Source organism: Motacilla alba, chromosome 18 (assembly GCF_015832195.1).
Source record: "Motacilla alba alba isolate MOTALB_02 chromosome 18, Motacilla_alba_V1.0_pri, whole genome shotgun sequence".
Classification (NCBI taxonomy): domain Eukaryota; kingdom Metazoa; phylum Chordata; class Aves; order Passeriformes; family Motacillidae; genus Motacilla; species Motacilla alba.
Window position 1 is genome coordinate 11,741,502 of NC_052033.1, and position 26,532 is coordinate 11,768,033.

At 67.6% G+C, this 26,532-nt stretch overlaps 4 protein-coding genes across 5 annotated transcripts; 2 read left to right on the plus strand and 2 right to left on the minus strand.

Annotated features, from left to right (window-relative positions):
* The first annotated feature begins 958 nt into the window (after nucleotides 1-958).
* Nucleotides 959-3,453, plus strand: SOCS3 (suppressor of cytokine signaling 3). Its single transcript, XM_038157530.1, has 2 exons — nucleotides 959-1,063; nucleotides 1,626-3,453. Exon 2 carries the CDS (start codon nucleotides 1,693-1,695, stop codon nucleotides 2,320-2,322), a length of 630 nt encoding a protein of 209 aa, XP_038013458.1. The 5' UTR covers nucleotides 959-1,063; nucleotides 1,626-1,692; the 3' UTR covers nucleotides 2,323-3,453.
* A 13,254-nt stretch (nucleotides 3,454-16,707) lies between these two features.
* Nucleotides 16,708-20,280, minus strand: AFMID (arylformamidase). Of its 2 annotated transcripts, none has more exons than XM_038157428.1 (11): nucleotides 19,489-20,280; nucleotides 19,295-19,385; nucleotides 19,117-19,221; nucleotides 18,992-19,040; nucleotides 18,753-18,880; nucleotides 18,602-18,674; nucleotides 18,212-18,309; nucleotides 17,977-18,055; nucleotides 17,730-17,859; nucleotides 17,147-17,251; nucleotides 16,708-17,044 (listed from the first exon to the last, which is right to left on the minus strand). In XM_038157428.1, exons 1-11 carry the CDS (start codon nucleotides 20,263-20,265, stop codon nucleotides 17,015-17,017), a joined length of 1,665 nt encoding a protein of 554 aa, XP_038013356.1. In that variant the 5' UTR covers nucleotides 20,266-20,280; the 3' UTR covers nucleotides 16,708-17,014. The 2 variants fall into 2 exon arrangements, with proteins under 2 accessions (XP_038013356.1, XP_038013357.1); XM_038157429.1 differs by having other exon boundaries at nucleotides 16,710-17,044; nucleotides 18,753-18,838.
* On the plus strand, nucleotides 20,208-23,401 carry TK1 (thymidine kinase 1). Its single transcript, XM_038157431.1, has 7 exons — nucleotides 20,208-20,329; nucleotides 20,768-20,799; nucleotides 20,879-20,992; nucleotides 21,067-21,160; nucleotides 21,479-21,568; nucleotides 21,652-21,771; nucleotides 21,880-23,401. The coding sequence occupies exons 1-7, from the start codon at nucleotides 20,264-20,266 to the stop codon at nucleotides 22,033-22,035; spliced, it is 672 nt and encodes a 223-aa protein (XP_038013359.1). The 5' UTR covers nucleotides 20,208-20,263; the 3' UTR covers nucleotides 22,036-23,401.
* Nucleotides 23,402-23,552: 151 nt separating this feature from the next.
* SYNGR2 (synaptogyrin 2) lies at nucleotides 23,553-26,502 on the minus strand. Its single transcript, XM_038157430.1, has 4 exons — nucleotides 25,748-26,502; nucleotides 25,346-25,583; nucleotides 24,810-24,949; nucleotides 23,553-24,718 (listed from the first exon to the last, which is right to left on the minus strand). Exons 1-4 carry the CDS (start codon nucleotides 25,850-25,852, stop codon nucleotides 24,521-24,523), a joined length of 681 nt encoding a protein of 226 aa, XP_038013358.1. The 5' UTR covers nucleotides 25,853-26,502; the 3' UTR covers nucleotides 23,553-24,520.
* Between the last annotated feature and the right edge of the window lie 30 nt (nucleotides 26,503-26,532).

Consider the following 26,532-nt stretch of genomic DNA (forward strand, 5'->3'; position numbering starts at 1 on the left):
TGCCCGCCCCGGCAGCGCTCCGGGGCTCGTTTGCATTTCAGAGCAGCCGGTTCGCCGGCGCCGATTCCCAGAACTGCCGCACTGGGCTGGTCTCTGCCGGGCAGCGGCCGCTCCTCCGGGGCAAATTAAACTGTTCAAAATAAACCCACGGACAGAGCTCGGGTTGTGTGCGAGCTCGGAACCAACAATTGCCAAACGCGTGGGGAGGGGAGCTCCGGCGCCGCTCCTCCCGCCGGGCACCGTCCCCGCCGGGGCTCCGGCCGGGGCCCGGGGCGGAGGGCGGAGGAGCCCCCTCGGACCGAGCCCCGGGGCGCGGCCACGGCCAGGGGGCCTCGGTCCTGCCGGGCTCCCCACCAGCCCACATGTCCAAAGCACGCACGGCGCGGACCTCCCGGGCTCCCGCAGCCGCCGCCGCCCCGCTCGGGCGCGGGGTCGAGCAGCTGCGGAGCCGGGACCCCCGCACCGCCCCGGGCGCGGATTCCCCCTCGTCTCCGGCCCGAGGGCACCCCGCGGGTCCCCCAGGAAGCGCGGCCGAGGCTGGCGGCAGCCTCGCACGGAGATCAGCGCTGGCAACGTGGGGAGGTGGGACCGGCAGCCCCCGCTCCGGTGTACCCCCGGTGTACCCCCCGGCGTACCCCCCATCAGCCGAGCCCACACTGCTCGTCGGGCGGGCCCAGCAGAGGCGGGGGACGGCGAGGGCCCCCGGGGGCCGCAGCGGGGCTCTCCGCTTCTCCGCAGGCCGAGGGGCGGGGGCAGCCGCCCTGCCCAGAAGGGGCTGTCAGGGCCGGGGCCGGAGCGGGAAGGGCCGGGCTGGGCCGGTGGGGCCAGGCCGGGGGCCCGGGCTGGCAGAGCAGGGGCTGGCGGGGCGCCGGGGGGCCGGGCCGGGCCGGGCCGGGCCGGGCGGGGCGCGGGCGGTGCCGCCGCGTTACAAGAAGCCGCGCAGTTCCAGGAACCCGAGGGCGGGCGTTGCGCCTGCTATAAGAGGCCGCCCCGGGCCGCCTCGGCAGCTTCGCCGCCGCGCACCGGCCCCGCTCTGCCGCCGAGACCGGCTCCCGCGCCCCAGGTACGGCCGCGGGAGGGAGTCCCGGAGAGGACGGGGGGACAGCGGGGATGCCTTCGGCGGGGGGGGGGGGCGATCGCCGGGGACCGGGGATGCCGGTGCTGCCGGGGAAGGGGATCGCCGGGGGTGTCGGTGCCTCAGCGGGGCGATAACCGGTGGCCTGGAGTAACGATGTGCCCCCGGGCGTACGAGAGCAGGGGACCATCACAAGCGGTGCTCCTGGAGAGGGGAGAGAGCGGGAGACCGCAGGTGTGCCCGGGCTCCCGGGAAGGAAGAGCGGGGGACGGGAGTGCCGGTGTCGCGAGAGGACAGTCGCCGGGAACGGGGGCTGCCGGGTCCCCCGGGAAGGGAGAGCCGGGGATGGGTGCTGCCGTTCCCGGGAACAGAGACCCGGGCAGGGGGGCTGCCGGCTTTTCTGGGAATGAGAGCTGCGGAAGGCGATCGCCGGGAACCGGCAGCGCTGTTGCCGCGGGAGGATAGCGGCCAGGGACCGGGGGTGCATGTGTTCCCGGGAAGGGAGAGCCGGGGAGCGGAGTGCCGGGACTCACCGCTCTCTGTGCCGCAGGTGATGGTGTAGCAGCGGCTGCTGCTGGCAGCAGCATCCAGAGCACACGAAGCTGGCTCCCTGCGCCATGGTCACCCACAGCAAGTTCCCCGCCGCCGGGATGAGCCGCCCCCTCGACACCAGCCTGCGCCTCAAGACGTTCAGCTCCAAGAGCGAGTACCAGCTGGTGGTGAACACCGTACGCAAGCTGCAGGAGAGCGGCTTCTACTGGAGCACGGTGACAGGTGGTGAGGCCAACCTGCTGCTGAGCACCGAGCCGGCTGGCACCTTCCTCATCAGGGACAGCTCGGACCAGAGGCACTTCTTCACCCTCAGCGTCAAGACGGAGTCGGGCACCAAGAACCTGCGCATCCAGTGCGAGGGCGGCAGCTTCTCCCTGCAGAGCGATCCCCACAGCAGCCAGCCCGTGCCCCGCTTCGACTGCGTGCTCAAGCTGGTCCATCACTACATGCCACCCACACCCTGCGCCGTGCCTGAGCAGCCGGGGGGGGCCCTGCACCCCAAGCGCACCTACTACATCTACTCAGGCGGCGAGAAGATCCCCCTGGTGCTGAGCCGCCCGCTCTCCTCCAGTGTCTCCACCCTGCAGCACCTCTGCCGCAAGACCGTCAACGGGCACCTGGACTCCTACGAGAAGATGACTCAGCTGCCGGCCCCCATCAAGGAGTTCCTGGACCAGTACGATGCCCCTCTCTAAGGGGCCAGCGGAGCAAGGTCACATGCTACAAGCACAAGAGCAGGGGACAGGCACAATGCCCCACCGGCACGGGAGCTGGCAGGGCATGCCGAGCCCCTCCATCTGGGAAGGAGAGAGGGGGAACTGAGGCGAGCTGCCCTGGGCTCAGGGCTGTGGCCAGCATAGCTGGGCACACTTGGTGCTGGGGGGACTCCTCATCACGCGTGACGCCTCCTCTCCACGGGGAAGAAGATGGCTCTGACCAGACTGTGGATGTTACAGTGACAAGCCCATGGCAAAGCCCCTGCGGGCTTGGGCAGCCAGGACAGCTCCCACAGCACGGGGGAACGTGCGCCCCGCCAGCCCCATCCTGGGGGTGTCCTGGCGAGAGCCCCTTCCACCCTGAGAAACGGAAAGCACTGGAGCCTGGGAGTGCCTGATCACTTTTCCTCAGTTTTAAGGGGAAGGTGTTTTTTTGCCCATACTGTACCTCTTGCTGCCTCCTTGTGGGTGAAAGCTCCTTTCACATCAAGCCCCAGACTAAGAGGTCGATGCCTTTGCCCCGCGTTTCCATTTTCCAGGGGACTAAGCCTTAATATCCCCCGTGCCCCGCGGTCTGGGTGAGCGCACGTCAGCTGCAGTGATGGTCCCGCTGATGTGCTGTGAAGCTGGAGGGGAAGCGTCGCGTCCCGATGCTGCCGAGTCCCACACGACCGTCTGCGAGGATCACCCCGAGGACGCCGGGCCCTTCTCCCTGCAGTCACAGCCCGCCTCTGCCCGGCCACCCCCGCAGACCCGGCTGTGCTGCTCTGCAGGGCACCAATTCCTGCGGGAGCGCAGCAGGACCGTCCCCTGGAGCGTGTCATCTCGTGAGTGCTTTTCTGCGTCCGCCCAGAGAAGTGGTTGGGTTTTCTGGCTTTTTTTAATTTTTATTCTTATTTTTTTAAACGAAGGGATGTTTACAGGCCAACGTGAATCACTGTCTTTTATAAAGATTCCATCTTCACCTCCAGCCTTGAGGGCTGAGCAAAACAATGCTTGAAAATTCAACCAAAACCAAACTCAGATGAAACTTTGCACATATTTATATTTATATTCAGAAAGAAAATGTTTCCATAATTTATAATAAAGAGCACTATTTTTTAATGAAAACCATCAGATCTGGTTTGATTTCTCTCTCGCACCCCTGAGGCCGCTTGGCCCCGGCACAATGCTGGGATGTGTTTACACCGCGTAAGCACCGTTTCCTGGAGCCGCTGTCCACGCCGGGTGATCCCGCCGGTGACTCAGCCCGGCTGCGTAAGCTCTGTCCCAGCACCCAGGTATGTCTGAGCCCTGCGACGTCCTCCGCCTGCCAAGCCACGAGGATGGGATCTGCTCCCGGGACGGCAGGCACGGCCCTGGGCACAGCAGGGACCGAGATGGTGGCCGCGGCTGGCCTGGGGCACAGCCCCAGTGCCGTGCTCCTGGAGGGCTGAGCCAGTCCTGCCTTCCCCCAGGCCTGTTTTGGCACATGCCAGGGTGAGGAGCTGCAGGAGCAGGGCACTTGGAGGTGTGGGTAGGAAAGGGTCTGCAGGTGCTCCCTCTGGGAGGGGAGGGGGTGCCAAGATACTGCTCACCCCCACAGCACAGCGAGAAAAGCTCTGTCCTGTGCAGAGCCCCAGCCAGACACAGATGCCCAAGGGAGAGGAGAGGATTCAGTTCTCCCGGGGATGTCCTTGCCCCCAGAAGCGCCTGTCCTCCACTGCTAGGGGCATGCAGTGGGCGTGGGAATCAACCTGCAGCTCTGGCTGGCTGGTGTGCCGTGCAGTGCCTGGCTGAAGAGCTGGATGCAGGGGTGTGGGTGATCCCCTGGGAGCAGGTCAGCCCCCCAGAACTCCCCCAGAACCCCTGCCTGTGAGGAGCAGGCAGTGCCCGGGTGCTTTGTGCCCAGGCTCCAGTCTGCAGTCTCCACACTGTGGGCATTATGCCTGGCATCATGAGCAGTGCTCCCGCCCCCCTGGGGATCCCTGCTGCTGGGAAAAGGATTTCCTTAGGAATCGGCCTGGAGCAGAGGGATGGTGAGTGTGCCGGTCCAGGCTGCGGGCATGGCACAGTCCCAGTGGCTATTCTGGGGCCACTACGTGTGGCTGTGGCACGCGTGCTGCCAGGAGCGCCACGGCCTGCCCAGGCACCCGCTGCAGCTATGCGAGGAATGTCCACGCGCAGGGGTGGCCGCCTGCCAGGCCCTGCCGAGGCACGTCCCCGAGTTTGGGGCTCCGGCAGCGCCGGTGACTCCCGGCAGCGCCGGCCGTGGGGAGGGAGCAGTGCTGCAGGCACAGCAGCCCCAGCTGGCAGGAGCATCCCCACTCCCCCAGGCAGGACGAGGTGAATCAGGGGGTGAAAAACAGGGCCCCGGGGGTTAACGAGCACACCCAGCCCCCTGGCAGAGCAAGGGGTTCACAGCACCCCAGGGTGGGGCAGAGTGGGAAGCTGCCCCCCGGGACAGCAGCCAGGCTGCCCGCAGTGACCCTGCCCGTGTCCTCCCAGCCAGACCCCAGCCTTCCCATCTCTGTGGGAACAGCCCCAGCTTCTTCACTTCCCAGAAGGGCCCTGGCATTGCCGACCAAGGGCCTCTTCCCTCGCGGTGCTGCAACCCGCGGCTGAATCAAGAATCCGGGAAGCTCCGCCAGCCCCGCGGCTTTCTTGGAATCCAGCCAAGCTCGCGGCAGCAGTGACGCGGCCGCCGGCGGGCAAATCCCTGCTGAAGGTTTCACAAACCTCTCTGTGCTCCAGAGCAGCTGAGCGGACTTGGTCCTGCGTTTCGTAAGCAGTCTATCAAACACAGCCAGTTCCCCTCTGCCCTTCACCAGCGCTGGGGCAGCTGAGCTCCCCCGGGAGGGCTCCTGCATGGGGAAGATGTTATCAGGCTGATCAGAGCCTGTCGCCCTGTGATGGTGCCAGGAGCCAGACCGGAATTTGCACAGGGCTCCAGAGGCAGGGCTGGGACATCGTCGTCCTGCAGCTCTGCACACCCCAGATCTCCTGGGGCTGGCACCAAGCAGCCCCGGCAGAACCCGGTGCAGCTGTGAGTGCATGCCCCCCGTGCCATCAGCTCCTCCGTGCTGTGGTGGTGGCCATGCGGAGCAGGGTGAGGGCACCAGCCCCACTGAGAGCCCCACAAGGTGCTGGGGCACAGAAGGGTGGTCAGGCAGGGACAGGCTGCTGCCCCACAGCCCCTGCAGCCCCCGTCCCGCCTCAGCCCGGCCCCCCCATGGGGTGCAGGGCAGCCACCAATGCTTCCCATCACACTGCTGGCTCATTACTGGCACAAGAAGGAAGTGTCCACCGGGATGGTGAACCTGAACCCTGTGGGGTCAGGGGTGCAGGAAACCTGCTCTGGTGTGTACCAGCCCCTGCAGAGCCAAAACAGGAAACCACCGCAGCCGGAGATTGCTGCGGGCACAGCGGCAGAGGGCTCGGCCCCGCGGCTCTGTCGTGGCTACACCAAGCGTGCAGAAAACCCAGCTGGTCACAGGGCAGCTGGGCAGACCCATGAGGACTCCCCAGCCCCACACCGGCACCCCAAGGACGGGGCAGTGGAGGTCCCCGGGGCGGCAGAGGCCGGCAGGGAGCTTGGTGAACAGCCCGACCTCGCGGCACTCCCTCCACGCGCTTCTTCCTGCTTGGCTCTGCAGCGCCAGGACATTCCCACATCTACCACCACGTTTCCCAGTAGAATGCAGGAAAGGGCTGTGCAGCAGCTGGGACTTACTGTAAATGGCACCACCTGCTCCTTACGTGGCAATTGCTCTTCAGGCCAGGGCCACGGGGACACTTGGGAGCAGAGACTGGGACATCTGCTCCCAGGGAGCCGCCAGGAAGCACAAGCACGAGCTCCTCAGCAGAGCCCAGAGCTGGCAGTGGTGGTCCCAGCTGCAGGCCCAGGATGAGAGACAGCTGCTTGGGCTGGAGGAGGAGCAGGGCTGCAGCTCTATGTCCCCAGAGCCCCTCGGTTCCACAACTGCCCCTCAAATTGTGCCTCTGCACTCAAGGTACTGCTCGAAGTCCCTGTCCTGGAAGCAGCTCAGCTGCCAGGGACCTGGAGCAGAGCCGTGGTGGCTGGGGGGGCCCTGGGGGCTGGCTTGGCCCTGGCTCTCCCTGGTACTAGCAGGCAGGGAGCAGGGGTGGCAGCAGGACGCCGTGCCCAGGCCAGGAAGTATTTTGGGATGCAGCTGAGCCCAGCAGGCTGTGTACATCCCCATGGAAACTCTACTTTGTTGCTGCTTCCCCAGCCAGACCCGCGCCAGCTCCAGGGAGCCAGCAGCTGTGGATTCCTCAGTCCTTCCATCAGCAGCTAGGCTGCTCTGCCGCGGCCCCCCCGCCCAGCTCTGCTCCCTGGCAGAGACCCGGGCCCGGGCCACGCTGCTCCTGCACCTGCGCTCGCGGGGAGCAGCCGCGTGCCAGCACCGGCTGCGGCCACTCCTGGGCACACGGCGCGTCACGGGAGGTCCCCGTGGGCGCTCCAGCAGCGAGCTGCCAGCTGCCTTGGGTGTGTTTGCCCAGCAGAGTCCTCAGATGACCCTGGCAGAGCAGCCATGGGCAGGTGCCAAAGCCTAGCCCTGGAGCATCCCTTGGCCTCGCATCAGCCCTGGCCAGGACCGGTGGCACAGGAGCCAGCAGTGGCAGAGCCACACGTGGCTGGGGACGGAGCTCCCGGATGTGGGACCCTGTGTCTGCATTCCCTGCTCTCCCTGCCTGCCCCTCCTCACCAGTGCACACTGCTGGGGGCCTGGAGGTCCCCGCCAGCCTGGTGGGCTCTGCCCGTCCCACGGCTCCGGCTGCCGTCAGCAGAGAGCAGCTCCAGCCACGCCGGTCGGGCACGGGGTGACGGGTGCCAGCGGCGCCGCTTGGGCGACGATGGGAGTGTGGCTGGCAAAGGGCACAGCTGGAGCAGATGCTCCCCAGAAGGACCCAAGGGCCCTGTCTCAGCATTTAATGAGTGGGAATGGGAGCGCTTTACTGTAATTCCAGTAATTACATTGTTCATCCTTGGCAGCCGACACCAGTTGGTGTCCAGCGCCATGGGATCGCGATAAGCCACCTGGCAATGAGGCTTGGCAAGGCGCTGTGCTGCCGGGCAGCCAGCCAAGGCAGGGCAGGGCAGGGCTGCGAGCAAGGTGTGAGGTACGGTAAGGGCCCGCCCCGGGAGTTCCCGTCACTGCCGCGCAGGTGGCGGCCGGGAGGGCCCTGGCGTCCGGCACAGCCGGGGATCCCCAGCCCGCTGAGGTCCTGGCAGGATCCTCGCAGCCACCCACCACTGTGGCATCCCCAGAACACAGCAGGCCTGCTGGGCACCGGGCTGGAGCTGCCGGCAGCAGGATGCTGCAGCCACACGCGCAGCGGGGGTTGGGGGCAGCAAGGTGCCTGCAGGCTGGAGGGGACTCCCCGCCCGCCAGGTGCAGGAGGGGACAGGGGAAGGGGAGAACGCTGCCTGTCACCCCCAAGGGCCTGGGGGTGCGTCCCACCCTGCCAGCACTATTGCAGCCTCCAGGCAGCCAGGCAGGCGCTGCCCCGGCTCTTTCCTGCCATCGCCCACCCACCCCGGCTCAGCTGCGGCATCCCCGGGTGGTCTCTGCTGGTGCTCGGGGCCAGCCAGGAGCAGGGACAGCTGGCACCCCAGGGACAGAGTGGGAGCCCTGCTGAGTCATCACTTTGCTGTTCTCGTTTTTCCATGGGGCTGTTGTGCATTTGCTGGAAGCCAGCTCAGAGCCATGACTAATCTGTTCTCAAAACAAGCACAAAGCAAGCGCGAGGTTTGTGCAAACCCACGGGGAGGAGGCGGAATCACAGCACGGGGCTGGACTCGGGAGGCAAGACTCTGGAGCAGCTGGGAATGCCCAGCCATGGAGGCAGCAACCTCCCGTGTAGGGGGTGGGCACAGCAGAGGTGGGCCGGGGCAGTGAGGACCCCCAACCCTCCCTCCCTACAGCGGGGCTGGGGTTCAGGCAGCACGCAGGAGCAGGCTGCAGCACGCAGGGCAGGCAGGCGTGGGCCACCAGCACGCAGAGCCCCATGTTCCATGGCCAGAGCTGGGGCTCTCATATGGGCTGTTCTGCCTTATGGGGAAGCCACTGGAGGGGGAGGCCAGGGAGGAAGCACATTGATTTGCTGTTATTAAAACCAGAGCTGCTGTCGGGAACTCCACAGCCTGGCTGCCCTCGCGTGCTTCCTGGAAAAGGCTGTCCCGTGTGCCCTCACCAGCAGGAGATGGGGGCCCCAAAGCACCTGGCAACAGCAACGGCCTGCGCCGGGTTTGGGTGGCAGCCGGGGCAGGGAGCCAAGGATTCAGCTTTGCCCTTGGTGCCCACCGCTCTGCTGCCCAGCAGCCGGCTCCCCGCCGCCCACTGCCTCCCCGGCCCTCCTCAGCGCCCCCGGCGCTGCCTGCGGTGCTCGGGGCGGCCCTGTCGCCCCACGGCGGGTGGCAGGACGGAACAGTGGCACCCCGCTGAACTGGGGAGTGTTTACTGGAGAGGCAAAGTCATCGCTTCCAGTGGGGGATGAATCACCCCTGTCAGGAATTCTGCCCGGGGGCTTTTCTGTAAGAGCGTGGAATTTCAACACTGGCCGCCCGTGCCCTCCCGGGTCCCCCCTTCTTGCACAACCTCTCGCCGGGGTTTCTGTTCCCAGCCCGGCTCCGCAGCCGCGGAGGAGCGCGGGCAGCGGGGGCCCGGCGCAGCGGGTCCCTGCCCGGAGGGTCCCTGCAGAGGCGGCAGGGCACGGCCAGCCGTGCCGCAGCTGCCCCGCAGAGCTGCCCCTGTGCCAGTGGGTCCCCGGGGACCGGGGGCTGCCCCGCTCCGCGCTGTCGCTGTCGCTGTCGCCGGGCAGGGCCGCAGCGCGGAGCCCCCGCCGCACTCGCACGCACCAGGCGCAGAGAGGGGAAGCGCAGGGTCAGCAGCAGCGCGGCTCCGATGAGCATCCTCCCTCCGTCGCCACCAGGCACATCCCACCCCCATCAGGGCAGGCGGCTCCCCCCGCTCCCCGTGCGGGAGGCATGAGGCTGCAGATGGAGGGGCAGCCCCTGCAAGACCCCTGCCGGCTGCTGCTGCCACCGTCCTGGTGCTGTCCTGCTGTGGGGGGACACCACTGGCCCTGGGGCTGCCCCACCTTGGGCCAGGCTACTCGAGAGAAGGCGAGAAGGGGCCAGAGCTCTCCCAGCAGACTGCGGTGACCCCGAGGAGCCCCGCAGCTACGCTGGGACGGGGGATTCTCTGTTTCAACACACAGCAGAAACCCTGTGAGAACTCAGCGAGAGCAGAGGGTTTTTGGATAAGGGGGAAGCACACTCAGAGCAGGAAATTAAACATCACCTTTGAGACTTGTGGCTCCTCTCAGCCTGGCACAGCGCAGATGGGCTGTGCTGGCTCCCAAACAGCCTCCCACCGGGGAGGAGAGCAGAGCGCCTGGGAACCCAGAGAGAAGCATCCCACTTCCCAGCATCTCCTTTCCTGGACACAGGGCTGCCAGGAGCAGCCATTCCCGGGAGACCCTTCGCAGTGGGAACCTGCTCCCCGCCACACTCGAGGCGTCCCTGTGTCCCCCGGGGGACGGGGCAGCCCGGCAGGCCACAGGACCCTGCAGCCTGGCAGCGTCCCTGTGCCAGTGACAGCCAGCACATCTGCCACCACGGCTTCAGCACAAAGGGCCCACACGCCAGCCCTGCCCCTGTGGCACTGCTTCCAGCAGGAGGAAGCAGCAAACGCTTTCCCAGGAGCCTGGGTGATTTGCCTGCCCCACTTTGCACGCCTGAGGCTGCCCGGGGACACGCAGCCCCCCACCCCAAGGCAGGGCAGGATCATCAGCCCAGCTCAGAGCCCCCAACAGCCTCTCTTGGTCTGGGCAAAAAAAAGGTGGGCATGTGAGAAAGATCAGGACAAAGCACCTCAGCCACAGGAAAATGCTTTATTTTTTGCTTTGCACTTTCTGCCATTCCTGGAAATGAGTGAAGTGGCTGCCCTGACTTGCCTGGTGGGAAGCAGCCCCCTTGTCCCACTGAGCCCCTGCCCCTCTCCAGGATGTCCCACTCCCAGAGGGGCTCCCAGGACCCACAAGCTGAAGACCCATGCACCACGATCGAGCAGCTCCATCCCAGCCCCACACATCAGCTCCAGGCTGATTTATAGAAACCCAGTGCCTGGGGCTGACGGTGCCTCCTGCCAAACCTCATTAACGGCTGGCCCGGGAGAAGGCAAACAGCTCATGCGGCAACAAGGAAATCCTTGTTTAAGCATTTCTGGCCAGGCAAGGCCCTTCACCCCATACCCAGGGGAGAAAGAGGAAGAGGAGGAGGTGCAGGCTACAAGCCCCCAGTTGGCACCACCCTGGCATTCAGGAGAACCAAGAAGGAGACACAAAGGGACATATCAGGGTCTGCACAGGGAGGGAGCCCCCAGGATGGGATGTGAGCTGGGGGAAGTGGGAACCTACATGGGCATGATGGGGCAGAGGGTCTCCAGTGTGCGCAGAACCCTGCCTGCCCCTCAGTGCCCCCTGCTCCCACCAACATCAGGTTCCTCACACAAGTGCTGGCCATGGTTGTAGTGAGCTCCGGGCACGCCGGGCAGCGTGGCAGGCCGTGGGAGCCAGAACCAGCGTGCCAGTCCACAGTGGGCACGGGACACCGGCACGGCTGGCCTGTGGACCCGGCACGGCGTGCTCCAGAGCAGCATCAATGACCTGCATCTGCCTGCCCCACGTGTGGCTCAGGATCTATTTCATCATCTGGAGAAAAGCATTTACTGCCAATAAACGGGCTAATTAATTCTCCTCAAAGACCTCTCAATTATTCATCTCGGGCCACAGAGAAAACAATTAGAGCACTTACCTCAGCCCTGGCTCAGCCAGTGTAGCAGCTGGTGGCAGGCAGGGCACGGCGGGACGGCCCGGCACGGCTCTCGGCACGGACCCCGGTGCCTGGCCATGCCCGGCTTTGCCCACCCGGCCAGGGCGTCCCGCGGAGCGCTGGAGCAGGGGTGCGGAGCCGCCACAGCCACCAGCCCTTAGCCGTGACGGGCTCCAGCGCTCTCCCAGGGCTCCCCAGGGCTCCCCCAGCACCAGGGCTCTCGCAGGGACCCCCGGCTGCTCCCTCCCCACAGCCCGCTGGGGTACCCCGCGCAGAGGGGTTTTACCCGACGGTTCCCCGGCCCTTGTTCCATGCGCACCCTGTTTAGGAGCACCCTGAGAAGGGAAACCCTGGGCACGGGGGCACGATGGGCTGGGGGGGCCGTTCGCGGCCCGGCCGGAGCCCACGCGGGCAGCCCCGGTGCCGGGCGGGTCGGGCCGCCCCCCGCGCTGGCGCCGCCGGGCACCGGGAACGGGGCCGTGGCCGCCCCGGGCCGGCCGGGCAGAGTCCCCGCCGCGCCCCGCAGCCGCCCAGCCGGGCCGGCGGGCAGAGCCCCGCGGGTCCCGGAGCCGCCCGTCGGGCGGGCAAGGCGCGGCCGGCCGGGCCGGGAAGGGTTAAGGGCGGCCGGCGCCCCCCCGGCGCGGAGGCCGGGCCTGTCGGGAAGCCGGGATCTCTGCGGCGGTTTTACTGGAAAAGTCGCTGCCGGCGGAGGGGGGGCACCCGCGGCCTCGCCGGCTGGGGACGGGGCACCGGCCGGGACCGCGCGGCCACCGGGCTCCGGCAGCGGCCGCGCCGGCTCCGAGCGAGCCTCCCCGGGCACGGCAGCCCGCGCCCCCCGCACCGGCCCCGGCACCGTGCCCGTCCGGGTCTGTCCCGGGCCGAAGCTCCGCCACTGCCGCAGCTCGGGACATGTCACCGGCAGCCCGGGAGTGCGGCGGGGTCCCGGTGCCCGGCCCGGCCCGGCTGAACCGGGAGCCAGCGCTCCCGGTGCTCCCGGGCATCGCCCTGCCGTTCCCGGCAGCAGGAAACTGCTCGGCTCCGTGGCTCAGGTCCCTGGAGGGCGACACACGGCCGCTGCCTCGGCCCCGGCGGAGCCGTGCCCTCCAGAACCGGCAGGGCCAGTGCCGCCCCGCCGGGACGAGCCACCGAGCCCAGAGGGTGCACAGGGGGAGCAGCACGGGCCACCGGGGCTGCGGGGCCAAGGCAGCCCGGCAGGAAAGCACCCCGAGCTCATGGTGAGCGTGTTATGGTCACTGCCAGGTCCTGAGCCAGCCCTGGGCACTCAGCACAAGATCCCCGGCATTGCCTGGGCCGCTGAGAGCTCCATGGCCGCAGCCGTGCTCTGCTAGGAGGCTGAGAGCCTGCTGCCAGCCTGTCCCAGGCAGCCGTGTGTGTGCCAGGGGCAGAGGGCTCAGCCCCGGCCCGGTGATGCCCCGGGAGCTACAGCACCGTGCTCCCCCATGCCACAGCCGCTCCTGCAGCCGGGATGCGCCGGGCTCAGCCCTGGGGACGTGCAGATGCCGCGGCTGGGGCTGGCAGCCTGGGATGGGGCTGCCAGTGGGGCTGGTAGCAGGGGGGCCCAGCTCCGGGAATCGGCCCCAGTGGCTGCCAGGCCTGTGGCAGGGAGGGGGGAAACCCGATCCTCCGCGGTGGGATCTGGGCTCCACTCCCGGCTCCCCAGCCAGGCCTCAGCTGCTAATTTTAGCCCTGGGGAGGCACAACTGGAGCAGGAGCTGAGCCCAGCACAGGAGCTGCTGTGGGCAGGTGGTGGCTGCAGTCCTGTGGTGCAGCGTGTCCTGCGTGAGCCCCCCGCTAGCCCCCAGCTGCCAGCCAAGCCCCTGGCCAGACGCTGGCACTGCCCACCCTCTGCCCAGCTCCCGTGGTGTCCATGCAGCCGCTCCACATGAGGCCACAAGCCCTCCCATGGCCCCGGTGCTGGCCCTGCCGTGGCCCTGCTGGGTGCTGGTAGCAAGGGGGGACCCCCAAGGCAGGTCCCAGACCGAAGCCCCAGGGAAAGGGACAGGGCTGAAGGACAAGGGGCTCTATGGAAGACACCCAGCCACTCTGCACAGTCCTGCAGAAGCTGCGGCTGCTGCCCAGGGAAGGAGCCCCTGCTTGGCTGCGGACCCTGACTGGGCTGGGGGGGCTGCCCTGCAGCTTTGGGCACACCAGGGCAATCAGCCGGCCCACCGGGCGCCACGGGAGCGGACGGGTGAGCGGCTGGGGAGGCCACGCTGAGGGTGCTCCAGTCACCCGACCCTTCCAGGCAGAGAGAGCGGCTCCCAAGGCTGCCCTGCCCTGCAGCAGCCGCCCCAGCTGGAGGGGGGACCCCCGGCCTGGGCCCCACGGCTGCTGCTCCCCCAGCCCTTCACCTGCGGCGGGACCGGCCGGCTGCACTGCCCGGCGCTTACTGGAAGAGGAAGCTGCCGGGAAGGCGGTGTGCGCGGCGGGGCAGCTTTGGGGAGGCTCGGCTGGGCTCAGCAGCCGGCGCAGCTCAGCTGTCCGTGCTCCCAGGTCCAGGGCCAGTAACGGGAAGCGTCTGCTCTCAGTGACGGTAAATCAGATCGGGGAGATTAGAGGCCTTTTTGCCTAATCATGAGCAGCTTGAAGTTGGAGGACAAGTTCCTGGAACAAAGAGGAAATGGAGGCAGTAAATAAAGAAAAACTGTTAACATGTGGCCCTGCGTGTGAAAAACGTCTCATGAAGGACTGTTTATGGCTCACTCATCTGCGGGGCTGACAGCGCGGGGGGCCTCAGGCCATGCAGAGGGAGGGGGCTCCACGGACGGGGGCACAGGCAGGGGATGGGCACAGCGGGCACCAGTGGGGCGGCTGCAGGGGCTCAGGACAGGGGACCTGGGGCGGCCAAGGCTGGGGGACACGCGGCAGAGGGAGAGAGATGGCAGCAGCATGGCACGGGTGGCAGGAGCACACAACATCCACAGTGGGCAGGGGCTGAGGGGAAGAGGCACCTGAGCGTACCCGCCCCGTTGGTGCCCTGCAAGCGCCAGGGGAGGTGTGGGTGCTGCAGTGGTGCCCCCGTGCTAGCAGCAGGGAGCACGGTCGGGCCGGTCCAGCCCAGCGCGGGGAGGCGAGGGGGTCTCGCCACTGCTTTGGACACTCCTGCCGAGGGGCAGCGGGGACTCCTGCCAAGGGGCCGGTGGGTGCCCTCAGAGCAGGCAGAGGGTGCCGCGGTCAGTGAAGCTGCCCGGAGGTGGCAGAGCAGCGCTGCAGCGGCAGCCCCCTGCGGTGGCACCGGGCTGCGCGTCGGCCGCCGCCAGGGCAGAGGCAGCGGGAGCCGGAGCAGCGCCCGGAGGAGCCCGGGCAGCCTCGCTGGCAGCGGGCGCAGCGGGGCGGGAGCGATTCCTGCTCAGCCACGGAAAGAGGATCCCCCCGGCGCTTGCGGGGGGGGTCCCGGCCGTGCGGGCGGCGCTGCGGCGGGAGCGGCTGCCCGGGCCCCGGGGGATGCCCGGGGGGTGTCCGGGGGGAGGCAGCCGCGGGGTCCCGCCGCGGCCCCGCCGCTTGTCGTGGACCTGCGGGATGGGGGGCCCGGAGCGGGACTGCGGGGGCAGCCGGGGACCGGGGGGTCCCCCAGCCCCCCAGGACATCCGTGTCCCCGCGCAGAGCTGCAGCGCCGGGCCGCGGCCACTCTGGGGGCGGAATCGGCTCTGTTCGTGCCCACGGCCACCACGGCCAACCTCATGGCCGGTGAGTCCGGGGCTGCGCTCGCAGCCCCTCGTGCCCCCGGGCCGTGGGGGGCTGCCCCGGCCCCCTCCCTCAGGGCTCTTCTCTCGCAGTGATGTGCCGCTGCCAGCGCAGGGGGCTCAGCTGCTCCTGGGCCAGGACGCCCACCTGCACGTCTAGGAGCACGGCGGCGCCGCGCAGGTGAGCGCGGCGGGCAGTCGCGGTGCCGCCGGTGGCACTGGTGGCGCTGGTGGCCCCGGTGGCCCCGGTGGCGGCGCGGGAGGGCGGCCGCGTGCTGCCCTCCTCTGGCTGCCAGGGCCCGGCCAGGCGGAGCAGGATCCGCTGCCAGGGCATCCCCTGGATCGCTGTCCCAAGCCACGGGCTGCAGCACGAGTGGCGGCTGCACACAGCCGGTGGGGCAGCCCCCGAGCACCCCCACTGCGCCCTGTCAGCTCCGTGCTCCCCCTGCCCTGGGCACAGGTCGTCTGGCCGGCTGGGAGGGGCGGCTGCCCCGGGGCAGCGGGGAGTGACCCCGCCGGTGGCTCGGCAGGGCCCGGGCGCCCCGGCTGGCGGGCTGCGGGCAGTTTGTGGCCGAGGCGTGTGCGGAAGCTGCAGGGGGGGGCAGGCGGCAGGTGGGCGTGCTGGCAGCTGCCCTGCCTCGGGCTGCAGCTCCCCGAGGCGACGCTGCACAGGGACCACGAGCACGCCCGGAGCTTTGCAGAAGGTACCTCAGGGCCCCCAGTGTGCTGGGCTGTAACAGCACGCCCGGCGCCATCCCTGGATGGCCACGCTGGGTCTCCAGCCGGGTGAGGATGCTGCTGGGATCCTCTCCTGGCTGGAGTGCCAGGATCATGGCACTCCCCCGAGCTGTGCTCAGTGACCCTGGCACCACATGGGGGGAGAAAGGGCTCTCCTTCATCCAGAACCTGGGGCAGGTAGCCTCTTCCAGGTCGCTGGGCAGTGGGCTTGCACCACCTCGGCCTCCCACAGGTGTCCATGCGCTGGGCTCCCCTCTGCTCCGTCAGCCCGGCAGCAGTGGAAACCAGCATTGTGATGGTGAGTGTCCAGGGGGCCTGGCCGATCCCTGCACGCCGTCAGCGAGGAGGAGGAGGCTGAGGCCGGGCAGGCTGTCAGCGTGCTGCTGCTGCCCTGGACTGTGCGCACCCTCGGGCACCGCAACATCTCGGCCCGCGGCGCTGAGCTCGCAAGGAGAAAGCTGGAGTTTGTGGCCAGGAAGCGCCAGGAGGAATTGGCCTTGGGACTGCACCCAGCACCTCCAGGCACAGGGGGAGCCTGAGCATTCTGCCAGCCCCGCAGCTGCAGCAGTTAGGCAGCCCAAAGCAAGGACGGGGACCAGCCCTTTGTGCTCCAGATGTGTTCCCAGCCATCTGAAACTTGGCATCAGCCTCACAGGCAGCCTGACCAGCCAGTGCGAGCCCAGCCTAGCGGAGACCCCAGCCCTTGAGGCAGTCAGTGCACAAAATAAACCCCTTTTGCTGGTACTGTGGCTGTGTAGGTTGTTTTGTCTCAAATTCTTTTCCTTGCTCTGCAGCAGGGGCAACATCACAGCCAAGGTCCCCGGGGAGGGACAGTTGCTCCTGAGGACATGGAACCATCTCAGCCACAGGAGCAGGGCTGCTGCACAGCTGTGCCAAGGTTTGTGTCTGGCCAGGACTGTCCCAGGAGCATGAGCCCAGCCTGGCGCAGATGGCTCTGTCACTGCCACTCACAGAGGCTTATGTCACTCTGTCCCACAGCTGCGGGTGGGCTCCCCAGGCTTCCCTGGCATCTTCTGGGTCAGCAAGTCCCAGAGCTCTGCACTGGAAGAAGGGATTCTCTCAGCAGCAGTTGCCTCGGGTGTGCACTCACTGGCTCCCTGGGAGGCTCTACCCCAGGCAGCAGTAATTCCCATTTTATTTTGTATTGCCATGATCCAGCTGCCCAGAGCCTTGCAGCCCTCAGTCCCCTGCGCTGCAGCGGGCACGAGCACCGCAGGGAAGGGGCACCAGCCCAGGCTGGGCTCAGCAGACAGGGACAGCGTGGGTCTGAGACAGTGTTAGACCAAGGAGACAGCAGGCAGAGGGGTGCCACATGCCCACTGCCACCACACAGGGCCACGTTCCCCATCCGTTTGCTCCTGAGGTGCCATCATGCTCTCGAAATCATGTTCAGAATCACCTGGGATGAGGAACCAAACCCTGTGAAAAGCCCCTGACCCTGCACCTCCCCGCAGGGAGGCGGCAGCCCACCTGATCTGCCTTGGCACAGCCCTCCTGCTACCTGAGTGAGGACGTAGCTGTCCTCCGAGAGCCTCTCGATGACATCAAAGTGATCCACACCAGCCAGATCCAGCAGAGACACGGACCAGCCGGCTGCACGCAGGGCCTGCGGGGAGAGCGGTGCCGCGGGATGGACCCCAAGCTCCACCTGCCCTGGACGAGCAGCAGGAATAATGTCCTGGCCAGGACTGGTGTCCTCCAGTGAGCCAGAAACCGCTCTGGATCAGAAGCTCTTCCTCCCGGCTGGGTAAGTTGGTGAGGGCTGCCTGGAGCAGTGTCCCCACCAGAGCCGAGCAGGGTGCTGCTGGTGCTCACCTGGCCGTGCTCCTGTGCCTGCTGGTGCTCACCTGGCTGTATTGTCACTGCCTGGTGCTCACCTGGCTGTGCTGTGCCTGCCTGGTGCTCACCTGGCTGTGCTGTGCCTGCTAGTGCTCACCTGGCCGTGCTGTCACTGCCTGGTGCTCACCTGGCTGTGCTGTGCCTGCTGGTGCTCACCTGGCTGTGCTGTCACTGCCTGATGCTCACCTGGCCGTGCTGTCACTGCCTGGTGCTCACCTGGCTGTGCTGTGCCTGCTGGTGCTCACCTGGCTGTACTCCTGCGACTGCCTGCGGAACTCTGGGGAGTCGTGCTGGGCCACGGCCACGAGCACCTGGCAGGCTGCGGGCGCTGCCGCGGTGACATGTCTCATGGGGCTGTTCCTCTGGGCCACGTCCCTGCAGGAGTCACGCTGTGCCAGCAGCTGGACCCCCGGCTGGGCAGGCACGGGGGCAGAGGGGCTGCAGAGCCGCTGCCACGCCTGCCTGCGCTCCGTCCCCACAGCGCCAGCTCACCGGCTCATGTTCAGGGCGTCGTTCACGTAGGTGTGCAGGAGGGGCTCCAGGTCATACAGGCCGCTCACCAGCACCGCTCCTGGAGCAGAGGCACCGGCCTCAGGTGAGGAGCTGCAGCCCGGGGGGCTCCCACAGCCCTGGGGCCTCACGATCAGCACCATCAGCCCCGCAGCCTCGTGCCAGGCCTGGAGACCGGCTCTCCTCCCGACCCTGTTCTGGGATGTGGCAATGCTACCTTTGATATCTGGCACCACGTGGAATTCCGTCCAGTCTGTGGACAGCACCATGGCCGCCAGGTGGGCCCCTGCCGAGTGCCCGCACAGGTAAATGCCTCTGGAAGGAGGGAGCAGTGAGCCACGAGGAGGGAGCGGCTGAGAGGGACACCAAGGGACACCGAGGGACACTGAGGGACACCGAGGGACACCGAGGGACACCCAGGCACTTTGCTCCGTGCAGAGGAGGTGGCACGGCCCGAATGATTCAGCCCAGATGTTTCCCAATCCGACGGGGGATTGTGGCCACAGGCGCTGCCCCGTGCTTGGCCCGAGGTGCCAAGGCCTTTGTCCCGCTTTGTTTGCCCCCCAGGCACTCTCACGGAGCAGCCCCTGACCCGGGAGCTGCCCACCTGATCCTGGGGTAGCGCTCCGCCAGGAAGACGAGGCTGCGGCGCACCTGCAGCACCATGGCGTCCATGTGGCCTGGGCAGAGGACAAAGGGCAGGCTCGCAGGGCGCCGGGCCGCGCAGGCAGCCGCAGCCTCGGCAGGGCAGCGCCTACCTTTAGGGGCTATGTCGTACCCCACGGCCACCACTGCCACGCCCTGCGACACCAGCGGGGGGGCTGCGAACCCCGAATCGTCCTTGCTGGGGACAGAGATGCTGACGGGCTGCAGGGCCAGCTGGGGACTGGCCGGAGCCCGTGTCCCCAGAGCGAGCCCCAGCGTCAGGAGAAGGGGTCAGCAGGAGCTGGTGAGGGGGTCCCTTCCCGAGGAACCCCTCACCGACAGCCCACCTCACCTCATGCACTGCCAGTACCCGCCGTGGATGTAGACCAGAGCCGGGAAGGCTGCGCAGCACAGGGCGGGGTGAGCCGGGTGTGCGCCCGCCCTGCCCGCTCCCGTCCCCGCCAGCCCGTCACCCACTTTCAGCAGGCTCCGAGGGAAAATAGATGTCCAGCTTCTCGCCGTCCCCGTCGCCGTAGGGCACGTGCAGCGAGGTCTGCGCGCTGGCCCGGGCCCGCTCGGTTCCTGCGGGGGTGAGGCGGTGAGCGCGGCGCCGAGGCACCGAGCGGAGCCGCGGTCCCGGCGCCGCGGTGCCCACCTGCCGCCGTCACCGCGAGGTGCGCGTCGATGATGGTGTCCCGGTGCAGGCGGGGGGACCAGCGGCTGGGAGAGTAATGGTCCTCCAGCGCCTGCGGGGAGGCGGCGGGGAGCGGCGGGGCCACGCCACCCCCCCAGCGGCGGCCAGGACCGGCCCGGACCGGACCCGCGCTCTGCCCTGCCGCGGAGCCGTACCTCCGCGGACATATCGCGCCACCCGCCCATCGTGGGGCCGCTCCCGTGCCGATCCCGGTGTCGCTCCCGGTGTCGCCCCCGGTGTCGCCCCCCGGTGCCGCTCCCGGTGCCGTTCCCGGTGGTGCCGCTCCCGGTGGTGCCGTTCCCGGTGCCGTTCCCGGTGCCGTTCCCGGTGTCGCTCCCGGTGCCGTTCACGGTACCTCTCCCGGTGCCTCTCCCGGTGCCGCTCCCGGTGGTGCCGTTCCCGGTGCCTCTCCCGGTGCCGTTCCCGGTGTCGCTCCCGGTGGTGCCGTTCCCGGTGCCTCTCCCGGTGCCGTTCCCGGTGTCGCTCCCGGTGGTGCCGCTCCCGGTGTCGCTCCCGGTGCCGTTCCCGGTGCCGTTCCCGGTGCTGTTCCCGGTACCTCTCCCGGTGTCGCTCCCGGGCCGCCTGCCGCCGAGGGGCGGGGCCTGGGCGGAGGGTGGGCGGGGCGCGCTCCCATTGGCCGTCCCGGAGGCGAGGCCCGAGCTCGGGGGCGGGGCCAGACTGTGGAGGTGAGGCCTGAGCTCGGGGGCGGGGCCGCCTCCCATTGGCCTCTGGGGACCCGGGGGCGGAGCCGGCGGGCAGAGAAAAATAAAAATTTTGGCGCCCTTGACCCCCATTGGGCAGCGCTCCCGCGCGGCCGTGCGGACCCTTTCGCGATTGGCTAGCGCTGCGGCGCGTGGGGGAGAGGCCTCCTCCGATTGGCTGGCGGCGCGGGCCGGGTCGGCGCGCGCGGGCTCGGGCCGGCAGTCCGCCATGAACTGCCTGACGGTGCCCGGCGTCCACCCCGGCTCCCCCAGCCGGCCCCGCGGGCAGATCCAGGTACGGCCCCGCCGGGGCACGGGCGGGGAGGGACGTACAGGGAGGGGCCACCCTGGGGCACCGGTGTGCGAGCAGATGCAGGTACGGCAACGCTGCCGTGCACCGGGCTGGGGGCAGATACGGGCACAGTACTGCCCCAGATACGGGTACGGTACTGCCCCAGATACGGGCACGGTACTGCCCCGGATACGGGCACGGTACTGCCCCTGATATGGGTACGGTACTGCCCCGGGCACGGGTACGGTACTGCCCCGGGCACGGGCTGGGGGCAATTACGGGCACGGTACTGCCCCAGATACGGGCACGGTCCTGCCCCGGGCACGGGCTGGGGGCAGGCAGGGGTGCCCCGCCGGGCTGAGGGGGCTGCGGGAGCGCCCGATCGGGTGGAGCCGGGGCTCCCCGCCGGCCGCTGTTCTGAGCGCACCGTTCTGCCCTCAGGTGATCTTCGGGCCCATGTTCTCCGGGAAGAGGTAGGCGGGGGGCGCGGGGCGGGGGGCTGGGGCTGGGGCCGGGGCCGGGGCCGGGGCCCGCTGACACCGAGTCTTGCAGCACGGAGCTCATGCGGCGAGTGCGCCGGTTCCAGCTCGCCCAGTACCGGTGCCTGCTGGTGAAGTACGCCAAGGACACGCGCTACAGCTCCTCCGGCGTCTCCACGCACGACAGGTGAGCTCCCGGGGCAGGCGGGCGCCGCGCCTCCGGCGCTGCCCGGCCCGCCACTCACTCCTCCCTGCCCCCAGGAGCACCATGGAGGCCCTGCCCGCCGGGCTCCTCCAGGACGTTTACCAGGAAGCGCTGGGCGCCGCCGTCATCGGCATCGACGAGGGCCAGTTCGTAAGTGCACGCCGGGGCGGGTGGGCTGGGCTCCGCGGGACACACGCCCCCGGTACCACTGTGTGGGCCAGGGTCTGTCCTTTGTAGGAGAGGGCGGGAGGCAGTGCCCTGGGGAGTCTGATCCTTGTGGCTCACAGTCAAAGCCTCCGTCCCTACCGTCCCTGCAGACAGGATGGTGGGACTGCAGCCTGTGTCACAGACAGGGCACGGGGCTCTGACTTGCCTTGCTCCTGATGCTGCTGTCGGGGCACGCGCTGTGGCATCGGGAGCCAAGGGCTGCCCCCCATCCTTGTTTGCCTTGTGCCTGTACCCCTCCAGTTCCCAGACATCGTGGAGTTCTGCGAGACAATGGCCAACACTGGGAAAACCATCATTGTTGCTGCTCTGGATGGGACTTTCCAGAGAAAGGTAAAACACTCACTTCGGTACCGCAGCTGCTTTGGGACCCTCGTGGAACCCCCCCTGCAGCATCCTCCGTGCTGTCTACCCAGGCCTTTGGGAGCATCCTGAACCTGGTGCCGCTGGCGGAGAGCGTGGTGAAGCTGAACGCCGTGTGCATGGAGTGCTTCCGGGAGGCCTCCTACACCAAGCGGCTGGGAGCAGAGCGGGAGGTGAGGGCCTTGAAACAGAAACTGTTTCACTTTTCCAGTCCTGCTGGTGCAGAGAGGCTCCCTCCGGGGAGCTGGGCTCTGCAGTCACTCCCCGAATTTCCCTGCCAGGTTGAAGTGATTGGGGGAGCTGACAAGTACCACTCCGTGTGCCGAGCCTGCTACTTCCGCACGCGACCCCAGCAGGCCGGGCCAGAGAACAAGGAGAACGTGCCCCTGGGCCTGAGGCAGCTGGAGACGGCTGCCCCTCGCAAGATCTTCACTTGACTGCTGGGGAGATGGAGGGGAAGGGAGCTCAGGGCTGTGGCTCAAAGGCCTCTCTGTACTTTAACAAACTGTTCGGTGCCTCAGCCCTCCCTGCCCAGCCTCCCACACCAGGCGCCACAACTGAGGCTCCACCAAGGCTGATGCTGGTGGAAGCTGAAGCAAAAGCCTGGCTAGAGTGAGTTCCCGTCTCAGAACAAGGAGAGAGACCAGCACAGTCCCTGGTGCTGCCCGTGGAGCCTGGCCGCGGCGCTGCCGCCGCTCACCGTGGCCCTGGCAGCCTCCCAGGGCTCCAGGCGTGCTCAGGCTGGCACTGCTGCTGCTTCTGCTGCCTGTGAATGCAGCCCTTCTCTCTTGTGCACTGTTGTGAAATTCCAGGTTTCCCCAGACAATGTACAGCCATTAGTACTTTTAATGCAATTTTTAACTTCCTTCCTTAACAGTCTGAGGTAACTTGTCCCTTGTCACAGAGCTGTGACACAGCTTTTAAACTGACACACACCTCAGCCCAGCCCTGGGCAGGCCCCCAGCCCCTCTGCCAGCATGCTGGTGTCAATTATTGCAGGAACAGGAGGTGGAGGAGGCCTGGCAGCTGGCTCTTCTGAGGGGCTGAACCTCAAAGGGCTGGCTGTGTTCTAGCAGGCTGTGACAGACCCTTGGAGGACCTGGTCCCAGGAAGAGCCTCCTCCAAATTCAGGGCACTTTTTCTCAGGTTCAAGGCTGGTGCTGCCACTTTTGGTGCTGTTACCTGTGAGGGGTTTGGAGGCTCAGTTTCATCTACCAAGATTTGGACAATTATTCCAGGGAAGATCCAGCTGCTTGGTAAAGGGGCTCTCCTGAGGAGCTGCTTCTCCAGTCTAGTCATGTCTCTTGCTTTCTCCTCAGCCTTCCAAAATTCTTGAGGCTGACTCTTAGTCTGCTCTAAGCTGACTGAAGGCTCCTCTTCCCTCTTTGTTAGACTCAGATTCTGGAAGGTTGTTGTTTCCTTTTTGCCTGCAAAAGTGCTTTTTTTTCTGCAAGTGTTTTTTCCCAGCATCCACAGGCTCCCAGCAGTAGCTCTTTGTTCTGGCCAGGCCAGATCTCTGCATCTGAGTCCAGGGTTGCTGTTTGCTGTGCCTGGAAGGCTCCAAGAGCTGCCTGACCCCCCCTGCTGCCCCCATGTTACAGGTGAGACTCACTGTATTCCCCAGGGCTGGGCAAGGCTCTGCTGCTGCTTTAGGTTAATAAATAACTTAATGAACCTCTGTGTGTATTTTTTACCAGAGCATTCTGCTAAGTCTTCCTGGCAGTGACCAGTGAGACAGCATGGGCTGCTCACAGGCCTGGGGCTGGAGCTCTGCTCAGACCAGGGAGCATGAGGAGAGGGCCTAAAAATAGCCACCAGCATGAGTGTGCTGTTTGCAGCACAGCACTTGGCAGGGGCTGCCCTGCCCCGCCTGACACCCCAAGCCCTGGAGGGGCAGAAGGCAGGAGCCTTTTCTGCTTCCCCCGAGACAAAAAGCACGTGGTGGCTCACATGGTGGTTTGGTGAAAAAGTTTATTCCAACCCTACAGTGACAACTACTTGAACGCTGGCCCCAGCAGCGATGGCCCACATGGCTGCTGGGAGCAGCTTTACCACGGCACAGCAGCAAACACAACCTGAGACAAGGCCCACGGGCTCCTGGTGTGGCTGGAGTGCAGGCAGGAGCCGCGGGCAGGGTGCAGGAGCTCAGCCTCGCAGCAGGCACACAAGGGAAACAGTGCTCCAGGATGTCCTCAGGCACGGCCCTGCTGAGGGATCTCAGTGCTCGCTGCTCCCACAGACCCCAAAGCGCATCACCCAAGCACCAGCGGCTCTAGTGCAGGCTGGGGGAAGGCACAGCACGGCATCAGAGAGGAGGAGAGGGGCTTTGGCAAGAGCTGGCCCAGAAGCAGCCGCTGGGGAAGGACGGGAAGGCAGCACAGCAGGAGCTGGGCCTGGCTGTGCTACAGCAGCGAGAGATGGCACTTGGGGGAACGCAGCCAGCAGGGCTGGGAGGCACTGGAGACAGGAGGGGCCAGGGCAGCAGTCACAGGGGCAGAGCCTGGCCAGGGCCGTGAAGCGCAGCCCACCGCCGAGGCACCACAGCAAAAGCAGAGGCTTGAACGTGCCAGGGCTGCCCGCACACCCAACCTGCAGCTGCACTGCTCACCCGGCAGCTGCAACCATCGCTGCACTGCTCACGCAGCAGCTGCAACCATCGCTGCACTGCTCACCCGGCAGCTGCAACCATCGTGTGCCAATTCACCCACCAGACCACACTGCGCTCCGGACCCTCCAGTGAGGATCTCAGCTCTGGGACCAGGCAGAAGCCCCTCCTGCACCCCATGAAAAGGCCCAGTCACCTTCAAACAAAGCAGCCATCGCCCTCCCGCCCCACTGTCCCCTGCAAGTGACAGATCCCTCCCTCCCACCCCGCGGAAGGAATTGCACAGGTTCAGCCGTCCCGCGGGTGCCAGCCAGGGCTCAGTACACCGGCGGGGGCTGGTAGCCCTCCGGGGCCTCCGCCGTGTGCGTGAAGGGTGGCTGCTGGTAGCTCTCATGGCTGATGTTGGGATAGCTGGAGTAGGGAGTCGGGACCCCCGGGCTGGGGTCGGCATAGCTTTGAGCAAAGTCCTCCACCCCCATTTTGTACCTCTTGTAAGCGAAGGTGAGCAGGAGTGCCTGCAGAGAGAAGGAGCAGCATCAAGGCCGTTCCAGGCTGTGAAGTGCAGGGTTTGCTCTCCCCCCAAGTGGGGCGGAGTGCTTCACTCACCCAGGAGAAGATGGAGAAGAAGCTGAAGGTGATGGCAGCGCGGGCAGAGTCCGCTCCGATGTACACGTCCTCAGCCCGCGTCCAGGACCACTGGTTGGTCAAGAAACAGAAGCCGATGAACCACAGGAAGGTCCAGAGACCTGTGGGGGGAAGTGGCATGAGGGGCCAGGGCCAGTTTGGGCAGTCCCAGACCCAGACCCTGCTGCACCGTGCAGGCTGGCACAGGCACCCGGCCAGGGGCGGCAGCAGCAGCAGCAGGAGAAGGAGCAGCACCAGCAACAGGAGCAGCAGAAGCAGCAGCAGGAGAAGGAGCAGCAGCAGCAACAGGAGCAGCAGAGCAGCAGAGCAGCAGCAGGAGAAGGAGCAGCAGCAGCTGCACCAGCAGAGCAGCAGCAGCAGCGCGTGGCCCGCGGGCAGCACGCCAGGCGGGAGCGACTCGGGAGCGACTCCCTTCGCCAGGCACCGGCAGCCACGTCAGGGACAAGGCGGCCATTGTGGCAGCCAGGGCGGGCACAGCCCGGCCCGCGCCCCGCTACCTGAGAAGCCGAGGTCGGCCAGCACCAGGTACTTGCGGTCCGTAGTGTTGCTGATCTGCGGGAAGTAGACGTCCACCATGAAGAAGAAGATGCAGGCGAGGAAGGCGAGGACGCCGATGCCGATGCCGTAGCGACAGGCGTCCCCGTTGTGGTTGAAGATGCAGTAGAGCTGGGGGTCCTCGGGCCGGCTCATGTAGCCATCCCCGACCAGGCAGGCGAACACGATCAGGGCGAACACCTGCGGGGCGGAGCCGGTGTCCGGTGGGCGGCACCGAGAGCGGGGGGAGCCCTTCGGGGGCTGCCCGTCCCGGCGGGCGAGGGGCGCCGGCCTGCGGCGAACCGGGAGACGCCGTCCCGGCGGGGCTCTCCCGCCCCGTCCCGTCCCGCCCCGTCCCGACTCACCGCGCTGACGATCCGCGCCAGCACCTGCGGCTGCTGCACGAAGCGGACCAGGTCGAAGGCACCGCCGGCCTTGGCCGCCCCGTAGGCGCCTCCGCCGCCCTCCATGGCGCTCGGCCGCCGCTGCTGCGCGGCGCCGCCCCGGGAGGGCCGGTCCCTGCGCTCCGGGGCGCCGGGGCGGGGCGGCCGGGCTGGCTGCAGCGGGACAGGGGCTCCCCCGCCCGGGCACCGAGCGCCGCGCCGCGTCCCGGTGCCCCGCTCCGTCCCTCCCTCCGCCCCGGTGTAACGGGGCCGGCCCCACGCCTCACCGACGGGCCCCGGTGAGCACAGCCGAGGAGAAACGGGGGCTTCCGGGGGGCTCCCGCCGCCCCCACCCGGTACCGGGAGGCGGCAAGAGGGACGGGACGGGACGGACAGGGCTCGGCAGCCCCCCCGCCCCGCAGATCCGCACGCACGGCCCGGGCGGCAGCGGCGGGAGCGTTCCGTCGGTTCCCGGTACCGGGGCGAGCGGGGCTTAGCCCGCCCCGGGGTGAGGAGGGAGAGCAGGGCAGGAAGGAGACGGCACCGGGCCGGGAACACGGTGGGGGCGCGGGGGTCTTTGTTCCGACGTGTGCGCTTAGGGCCGGTCCCCCGAGCCGAGCTCCGGGGCTGCCGCTCGGAGGCTTCGTGCCCGACCCGAACGGTCCCGGGACGGTCCCGGGAGGGCGGGCGGAACCTCTCGGCCGCGGTACCGCCCCATCCGCCCTCTCTTCCTTCCTGAGGCCGCGCTGGGCTGGACCCGGGTTAGT

Bases quoted from the DNA above. Each gene is read 5' to 3' on its own strand.
- AFMID (XM_038157428.1), bottom strand. From the start codon at position 20,265: ATGGCGGACTGCCGGCCCGAGCCCGCGCGCGCCGACCCGGCCCGCGCC. The intron at 19,386-19,488 runs GTACGGCTCCGC...GCCTCCCCGCAG, and splicing joins GGCGCGATATGTCCGCGGAG to GCGCTGGAGGACCATTACTC. The intron at 19,222-19,294 runs GTGGGCACCGCG...TCACCCCCGCAG, and splicing joins CCTCGCGGTGACGGCGGCAG to GAACCGAGCGGGCCCGGGCC.
- TK1 (XM_038157431.1), top strand. From the start codon at position 20,264: ATGAACTGCCTGACGGTGCCCGGCGTCCACCCCGGCTCCCCCAGCCGG. The intron at 21,161-21,478 runs GTAAGTGCACGC...GTACCCCTCCAG, and splicing joins GCATCGACGAGGGCCAGTTC to TTCCCAGACATCGTGGAGTT. The intron at 21,772-21,879 runs GTGAGGGCCTTG...TTTCCCTGCCAG, and splicing joins GGCTGGGAGCAGAGCGGGAG to GTTGAAGTGATTGGGGGAGC.
- SOCS3 (XM_038157530.1), top strand. From the start codon at position 1,693: ATGGTCACCCACAGCAAGTTCCCCGCCGCCGGGATGAGCCGCCCCCTC.
- SYNGR2 (XM_038157430.1), bottom strand. From the start codon at position 25,852: ATGGAGGGCGGCGGAGGCGCCTACGGGGCGGCCAAGGCCGGCGGTGCC. The intron at 24,950-25,345 runs GTAGCGGGGCGC...TTCCCCCCACAG, and splicing joins GGCCGACCTCGGCTTCTCAG to GTCTCTGGACCTTCCTGTGG. The intron at 24,719-24,809 runs GTGAGTGAAGCA...TTCTCTCTGCAG, and splicing joins TCTTCTCCATCTTCTCCTGG to GCACTCCTGCTCACCTTCGC.